Source organism: Drosophila subpulchrella, chromosome X (assembly GCF_014743375.2).
Source record: "Drosophila subpulchrella strain 33 F10 #4 breed RU33 chromosome X, RU_Dsub_v1.1 Primary Assembly, whole genome shotgun sequence".
In the NCBI taxonomy this organism is placed as follows: Eukaryota; Metazoa; Arthropoda; class Insecta; order Diptera; family Drosophilidae; genus Drosophila; species Drosophila subpulchrella.
The window spans coordinates 16,298,348-16,306,123 of record NC_050613.1 but is presented as its reverse complement, the minus strand read 5'-3'; the positions used below and the strand labels follow the sequence as shown (position 1 = coordinate 16,306,123).

At 42.5% G+C, this 7,776-nt stretch overlaps 3 protein-coding genes across 6 annotated transcripts in view; 2 read left to right on the top strand and 1 right to left on the bottom strand.

Annotated features, from left to right (window-relative positions):
• The first annotated feature begins 432 nt into the window (after positions 1-432).
• On the top strand, positions 433-1,867 carry LOC119558213 (COMM domain-containing protein 10). Its single transcript, XM_037871519.1, has 2 exons — positions 433-656; positions 718-1,867. The coding sequence occupies exons 1-2, from the start codon at positions 625-627 to the stop codon at positions 1,409-1,411; spliced, it is 726 nt and encodes a 241-aa protein (XP_037727447.1). The 5' UTR covers positions 433-624; the 3' UTR covers positions 1,412-1,867.
• LOC119558211 (tyrosine-protein phosphatase 10D) overlaps positions 1,868-7,776 on the bottom strand; it is a 58,168-nt gene continuing 52,259 nt past the window's right edge. For 2 of the 4 annotated variants that reach the window (XM_037871516.1, XM_037871517.1), the window contains 4 exons: positions 6,956-7,638; positions 6,633-6,891; positions 5,834-5,962; positions 1,868-3,873 (listed from right to left, as the gene is read on the bottom strand). In XM_037871516.1, the coding sequence (XP_037727444.1) occupies positions 3,842-3,873; positions 5,834-5,962; positions 6,633-6,891; positions 6,956-7,638 (1,103 nt within the window). In that variant the 3' untranslated portion in view covers positions 1,868-3,841. Of the gene's footprint in view, positions 3,874-5,248; positions 5,555-5,833; positions 5,963-6,632; positions 6,892-6,955; positions 7,639-7,776 lie in introns of those variants that run through there. The other 2 variants (XM_037871514.1, XM_037871515.1) reach the window with 1 other exon arrangement.
• Positions 3,865-5,184, top strand: LOC119558212. The gene is made up of 2 exons (XM_037871518.1): positions 3,865-4,064; positions 4,131-5,184. The coding sequence occupies exon 2, from the start codon at positions 4,173-4,175 to the stop codon at positions 4,929-4,931; it is 759 nt and encodes a 252-aa protein (XP_037727446.1). The 5' UTR covers positions 3,865-4,064; positions 4,131-4,172; the 3' UTR covers positions 4,932-5,184.

Sequence of the window (7,776 nt, the reverse complement as noted above, 5' to 3'; positions counted from 1 at the left end):
AAGCCGCGTTTCCAATACACAAATACTGCCTATCGATTGTGCGCGCTATCGAGCGGACTATCGATAGGCGGCTGTGGCGTTGCCAGAGCGGGTTTAGGCTTTTCACGCAAAATCTAGCTATATTTTTAAAAAGGTGGAAAATTATATGTTTTGAATAAGACAAACGTGTTTTGCCGTTTATAGTTTTAACATGGCTGAATATATTATATATATGTTTTAAATTTTTTTCATTTTTCTGTTGCGGCAAAAAAACTTGTTTGATACACATCAAAAGATCGAATCACAATTTATTAAAATTGGTATATCTAATGATGAACAAAGCAATTAAGAAACCAATGCCCCATTTGCGAAAATTTTTCAAAAATATAGCTAATCTTTGTACCGTTATTATTGGTTGACTTTAAAATCAAAGTGGCAACGCCACAAGCTGGCAATTCGATAGTTTTTGTTGATTTCATTGCTCTTTATAAACAAAGTCTACATTTGTTATTATTTTTGTTAGAAAATAAATTCGTTAGTGATATTAACACTAAAAAGATAATATTTTAGTAACTAGCCAAGTGCTTAATCCAGAGAACCGTTAACTACATATATGGTTCTAACACGTACTTAAATACCTTTGACATGAGTATTAACTGGATAAAGATCACCGAAAGGTATGTGTAATAAACTAGTAAAACATTTATTATTACATATATGCGTTTTTCCATTTAATAGAGCCCGCGAGGGCATCAAAATCATAAATGCCCTGCCCTACGAGACTTTCAGCACGGTTTTGTGGTACACCCATCGGCAGATGAGTCCCTGTGGAGCATCGGGAACGGCGGCGAGTGCCACCACTTGTACAGTGGGCACCAGTGTGACGACCACCGGTCGGGCGGACAGCAGCACTGAGGAGAATCCCACCAGTGGCACCGAGCCGGAGTACACGCTCGAGGAACTGGAGCGACTGGTGGGCGTTCCACGGGCGGACTTTCTGCTCCTGATCAAGACCTTCTCCTACATCCTGCGCCGCATCTCCACGTTCATCATCAAGCCAAGTCTGTTGCAACGCGAGCTGCGCGAGAAACTGCAGCTGGAGGACGAGGCCAAAATCGATGCCATACTGCGATTGTGGGTGCGCGAAACGACGCCCATTATGAATAATTTGGCCAGCAAGCGATACGAATCGAATGTCATCGAGGATGTGGCCTGGAAACTTAACGTGGAGGTCTCCTCGCACTGCCAGCAGCGGGAGAAGACGCCGCTGGCCGTGCTCCAAATGAAAACGGGCGTCGGCGAGGATATCAACATCGAGATGACGCACCCGGAACTGGTGGAGCTGTACAACCAGTTTGAGAACATCCAGGGCGAACTGGACGCCATGCTGGCCACGAAGGCTCCAGAAGCCACAGCTGCAGGCAATCAGTAGTGGAAGACCATCGACCATTTCTTAGTGCCAATCAATCTGCTAATCTGCATTATCCCTGTGCAAAAACGATGGACCTAAAAGTATGCAATACTTACACGACCGTAGCCAAATGTTAAAAACTTTGTAAATTGAATTAGGAAGATTTGTACCAGATTTTGGTTCATTTTTAGATCGTAGCCAAATGTTTTAAGGAGAATAGGTTCCGCTTCAAGTTGTAAATTATAGATTTTTAATTTTTAATATATTTTCCATGGTTTTTGATGAGTGTTCCCAATGAACTCACAAAAAGATATAGCAGAAAAAATGTTTGTAGTACCAATCAACGCTGAAAAATAATTATTAAAAAATGTTTAGAAAGTCTTTAACCTAGCGCAATTTACATATTTTTTTTGAAGATTTTTGTTCTACTTACCCTCTGAAAAAACACTTAATAAATTTAGATAAAACAACATGTCACACATTTTACAGTACACTTTAATGGATCTCTGCATGCGTTTTACTCGTCTGCTCCACCTCGGATCATAATTCTACTGACAAACATTACAAATTATTACAATGATATATATTTAATATATGTCTATATTGTATATGCATATGTTATTCGTCGGCCTTAGTATTTGTATAATGGAGTCGTATCTATATTATGTATGCATTATACAGACTTTCCAGTTTCATCTTCTATAGCTTTTGCAATATATGTATTTATTTTTATTGATGAGGGGGGATTTTGAATTCAAATTAGGGGGCTTCGTTGTATTTTCTCTAATCTAGAAGCAAAACGATTTCTATTGCACTCTTTCACAGTTCGGTTAATCATTTCAACTAAGTATGGACAAAATACAAATGTATGCAAATTATTTGGACTACAATTTTCATTTAAATTTATTGCTATTGTTATAGTTAGTCGTGGTGTGTAGGTGTTGTTTTTACTTGTTGTTCTTGCTTTGGCACCGGCTTTGTAATCAGCCCTTAACTTTGTTGTTAGTTAGTCTACAGTTTGCGTGGGATTCTGTTATTCATATTGGTTTTCGTGTAAATGATTATCGCCTTACAAAATGCGTTGGTCATTTGTTCCTGTTGTTTTATTTGTGCTGTCTGTTTGCCAGTGGCACTTCCATATTCACTTTCTTTTCAAAAATAAATACAATTAAGTAAATAAATAAATATTCCAACATATAGTTGAGCTTACGAAAGATTTTAGACTTTAGAAACTTTTAATAGAAATGATTACAAAACGTCAAGTTAAATGAATATATACAGAAATGTTATTCCTTTATTTTATCGAAGTTAGCTTGATGTTTACCTAAAAGTGTTGTAAATTATGGTTTTACCTTCCATTTAAGGTTGAAAGGTAAAATCAAAAATTGTAAAAATTAAGCGAAGATGGAAACACGACTGTTTTCCCTTTGTGTGTGTTTTTCGTGGTGTTTCTTTTTTTAACATTAACATCGGTGATTTACATTACTCTTTGTTGATTGGATCGATCTCCTGCGCCCGCTGTTTTGGACCTACATGAATGATAAGTGTAAGCGCCATGTTCAAATGATGAGAATGTAAAATGGTCTTTGATTTTTAAATAAAACTTTATATAATTAAACAAAATTAATGTAGCACATACATACATACACAGTTCACGCTATGGTAAAAGTTACACAAAAAATTAAACACAAACAGAAAAAAATATATACGAAAAACTAAAAATTGTACACTACATCTCCGACGGTTGCGACCAAAAATGTTTTAACATTTCTTTAAAACTATGTAACTCAATTATTGCATTGTGTGTTTGTGTGAGTGTATGAGTGTGTGCGATTTATAGTTAGTTTAGTTTTTAGTTTAGGTCTAATATTAGGTATATGTTTATCAAGTATTTATATATATAATAATATAAAAAAGTAAACATTTAGCGCTTTTAGTTTGCTACAAAAATTTGCTCGTCTCGCTCACATACATATTTCAACTAACATTAGGTGTACAAAAAAATTGGAAGATATATAGTTTATATCAAATTGTGGCTAGCGTAAAAATACAATCAGTATTCCAGTATTCAGTGTCGCCGGTTTTAAGCGGCGATTGCGGTTACATTGTACGCCGATCCTTCGTTATCCTAGATATATATATATATATATCTATATATAAAATGTATAAATTGATGCGTGTTCGTTCTGTTTGGCGAGATTGCTGCATTCCCATTCGATAGATCGGTGTAGAGTATATATATATATCCAGTAGTATCCAGTGTAGTACACATATATATCCAATTATAATATCAAGCGTTGATCCTCCGCGCTCCCCGCACTTCGTCCCTTAAGTAACTAATAATGTAGTTGCCACATGATGGTTGGGTTGGGTTCCATTCGGTTGAGTTGAGTTGGTTGGTTGGTTTGGACTGGTTGCGATTGGCTGGAGTTTTGGGTTCTTGGAATGGGCTTACATGCCCGACTCAGCAATGCCCTCGTCATCTGAAAGACATTCAAAATGGATCGGTTAGGGTTTTTCGAATTGAGTTGCTTAAAAGCTGAGCACATGCGGGGTTAGAAAGGGTTCAAGGTAACATAAAACAATATAAGAACATAGGTAATCATGCAAACTCAATCAGGCAATATACAAAACATCTAAGGGATATGGTCATAGTGCATTTCACGATGGCAAGGTAACTATAACTACATAATTTTTTTGATTTTTTATATAATAATTGAATTACTTTTTATAATTCCAGGGTTATGAAAAGGTCAGAGCATACAAATAATAATTTAATATCATGAAATGCACTGCCCACCTCGGGGATTTGCGAAAGTGTCTACAAACCCATGAACGGATTGGCATAGATGATGCCGCCACCAGCCTCGGAACCAACACCATTGCCCAAAACACCACCACCGTTAATGCCGATTCCCCCGCCGCCAGCTCCTCCTGCTCCGCCGCCGCCTACCAATCCGCCCACTCCACCGCCGGACAATCTGGAGGCCTTGCAGAGCTTCGTGGTGGCATAGTCGCCATCGCCCACCAGCGTGGCTATGTCATCGTCATCGCCGTTCCGCGTATTGCAACTGCTGCCCAGCAGCTGATCGTAGCAGCTGACATCCGTGCTGATCACATCCACCTCGATGTCGTCGTCATCCTTCTCCAGGCTATTCCGATTGCTGCCCCCCAGCGAGGAGTGCAGCGCATGGGAATCCTCATAGCTGCCGCCGCCACTGTCATCGTTGGCATTGTTCGACTTGGTGTCGATGTGGGTCTCGAACTCATCGTGCATGTACAGCTCCTCGTCCTCCTCCTCCTCCTCCTCCTCCTCATCCTCCTCCTCGAGATCCTCCTCCAGTTCGTGGGCAACCAGATCACCATCTTCGCCCACCTCCACACCGAGTTCTACTTCCAAAAGCGAACGACGTCGCGTGAAGACCTCGTCGTCTTGATGATTCGACTGCTGATGATGGTTCTGTGGCAATATCATCACATCCTCCTCGGCGAAACTGAGTCGCACATTGGCACGACTGGCTCGATTGCTACCCGTACCTGAGGCGGGACCGGATCCGGATCCGGTGCCTGCAGCACCATTATTTGCTGACGATCCACCGTTGGGTCCATTGATGTACTCATGGCTGAGACTGTTCTTGATATCACAGGACGACGAGCTGAACGTGATCAGCTGGGACTTGCGTCTATGCTGGAGCGTATTGTAGCCATTGACGGCGGATATGGTGGTCATGGTGTGGCCTCCCTGGAGGGGCTGCTGCTGCTGATGCTGCTGCGATTCAAGGACATCGATGTTGCCGCCCTTGCTGTCCTTGCAGATCATCGAGCTGGGCTTGTTGTCAACCAGGACGATAACCACCGAATTGTTGTTATCGCTCTGGTTGACAACCGAATGTCATCTGTCCGGGGCATCCACATTGTTGGTGCCTCCACCACCGCCTCCTCCTCCGCCGCCGCCGCCGCCAAAGGAGCTCATCGATGTGGTGGGCGGCATGTGATTGTGGTGGCCAGTGAAGCTACTGGTCAGCGGCTGCTGATCGTCATGGAGTATCGCCGCATTCTCATCGTCAATGGCCTCCGCCTCGGCCTGCTGGAGGTCATGATGCGATAGATGACCCTCGATGGTGGCCACCACATCACCATTCTCGTCCAGCTGCACTTGTTGGCCTGCGTGCGTTTGCGTTTCCGTTTGCATTTGCATTGTTTGGAGGGAAATGAAGGAAAATGATTTTGCTCATAGTTAGTCACCCATCACCAGTATGAAAATCGAAACATAAAGCTTAAGTCTAGTAAGGATCAACTAAAGAAAACACAGCTGGCTGCAAGTCCCACAATGTCCTGGGGCTATCTGTCTTGTTTTTTTCTCTCTTTTCTTTTTGGTTAGTCAGTGTGCGAGCGAACGTTTGCTGGCTGGGGAATAAAAGATGCCCCTGTCCAAGGACCTACCTTCATAGCCCTCGTTGTCGTGCATCTCGCGGGCGGGACCCACGATGTTCTCCTTGCCCTCGAGCACCGCCAGCAGGCACTGGTGGATGCAGATGTACTGCTGCTCCGTCTGCACCATCCAAACGCGCTCTGAAATGCGATATTTAATCAGAATTAGTGGTGGATCAAATAAATATAAAAAGGGTTGTAAACAGTGCAGCGGTGCCCTTAAACTATTTGTAAAGTATCTATTTATCAAGTATTGAATTAAATTAAGTTTTCTTATAAATATTTGTATAATTGTCTTGCTTTAAACATTTTTTTAGCCAGTAAATGAACTATTGAAGTTTCAGGATTAGCTTTACCGAAGGACTTTTTAATAATCAATTTAGAAGTGTCATTATTAATTTTAAAGCACCTATTAAAAATAGTAAAAAACTAAAGAACTAAGCAATCATATTTTTTAAACTTTTAAGATGTTTTCGAGTTTGTTTTGGCAAAAAACACGGATCGATTGATAAAAGGGTTTAGCACCCAGAATTTTTTAAAGAATTTCGTATTATTTTTCAATCGTATGCGAATGGGGCCAAATGGGGAGCCCCAATATATCTAAGTAAATCCATTTTAATTATAATACTTGAATGATAACATATTTTGATAGTGTTCTTTCAGTGGATATGATTTTGGGTTGATTTCAAGTTTTAGTAGGACTAGATTTATATATATATATAGATAACCCGACATGCTTTTAGTTTCAAAAAGAATAATGAAGCTGCTGTATCGTTTACAATCAGTTCTCCTTTTTTTTAGAAATATTCACCCTTGCGCATGGCATACACTATGCCGAAAATGTCCACGTAGTCCGACGTGTTGATCTGCTGCAGGATGCGATCCAGGGTGATGAAGGTGCCCGACCTTCCCACTCCGGCGCTGCAGTGCACCACAATGGGTCGCTGCTCCGCCCCGATGCGATCGCGGAAGGCGCGCACAAAGCGCACCAGTGTCTGGGGAGGATTAGGCACACCAAAGTCCGGCCAGGTGGTGAAGTGGAAGTGCCGCAGGATGCGCTGTTCGCTGCCCTAAAGATCGGAAATCATCGGAGTTAGGAAGGGGAAACCGAACTCCTCTCGATGGACCACATACCCTGCACAGCATGAACTCGGTCATCACCCAGTCGGCATAGTGGCTGTCGTTGAGAATCTGCACCTTAATGTCCCCATAGAAGACGGGCACCGTGTCATTCGGCCAGTACTGGTCGCACTTCTCACGTCCCTTCTCAAAGCACCGGGTCAGCATGACAATGGCCCGCGAGTTGCTCTCCCAGCACATCCGCCAGAAGTCGTCGCGCGTCGAGTGCAACGGTCCCTGGGTCACGATGAATTCCCGCGGCGAATTGTGTCCCGGCACATAGTTGGCATTGATATAATCGCTGCCCTCATCATCGTCCACGGGCTGGAGCTTGAAACGTGAGTGATCGTAGGGCAGGATGTTGGTGAACCGATTCTTGGGTCGATTGCAGGGCAAGTCGGCAAAGGTGCATGGCTGATCCCTGCCCACATGCTTCAGTTCCTCGAACTCCTCGCTGAACCGGAAGTCCGAATCGGCGGACATCAGGCGATAGTGCTCCGCAAAGTTCTTGATCAGAATCGGACGATTCTGCTCGATAACACTATCCGGCAGGGACATATTGTCATTGGCACGCGAATCCTTCGTCGTCTTTCGGCAATTGTTGCGTCGCCGTTTGTAGAACAAAAGGGTTACCAGCAGCACCAGGATGATTGTCAGTGGCACTGTAATGGCCACGATCAGCGAGGTGTTGTCTTGATCTGTGGATAGGGTATAAGACATTTTGATTAGTAAGGTTAAAAATAAAAAATCATAGGGGGTGCCAAAAAAGTCACTAGGGTTCTCACGTAGCTTGTAAATATAATGTTATGTGTCTAAAAGTATGCTACAAGGTATAT

What these genes read in the sequence shown, in the direction of transcription:
- LOC119558212 (XM_037871518.1), top strand. Translation starts at nt 4,173, where the DNA reads ATGAAATGCACTGCCCACCTCGGGGATTTGCGAAAGTGTCTACAAACC.
- LOC119558213 (XM_037871519.1), top strand. Translation starts at nt 625, where the DNA reads ATGAGTATTAACTGGATAAAGATCACCGAAAG. An exon ending in TGGATAAAGATCACCGAAAG is followed by an intron (nt 657 to 717) that starts GTATGTGTAATA and finishes TCCATTTAATAG; the next exon opens with AGCCCGCGAGGGCATCAAAA.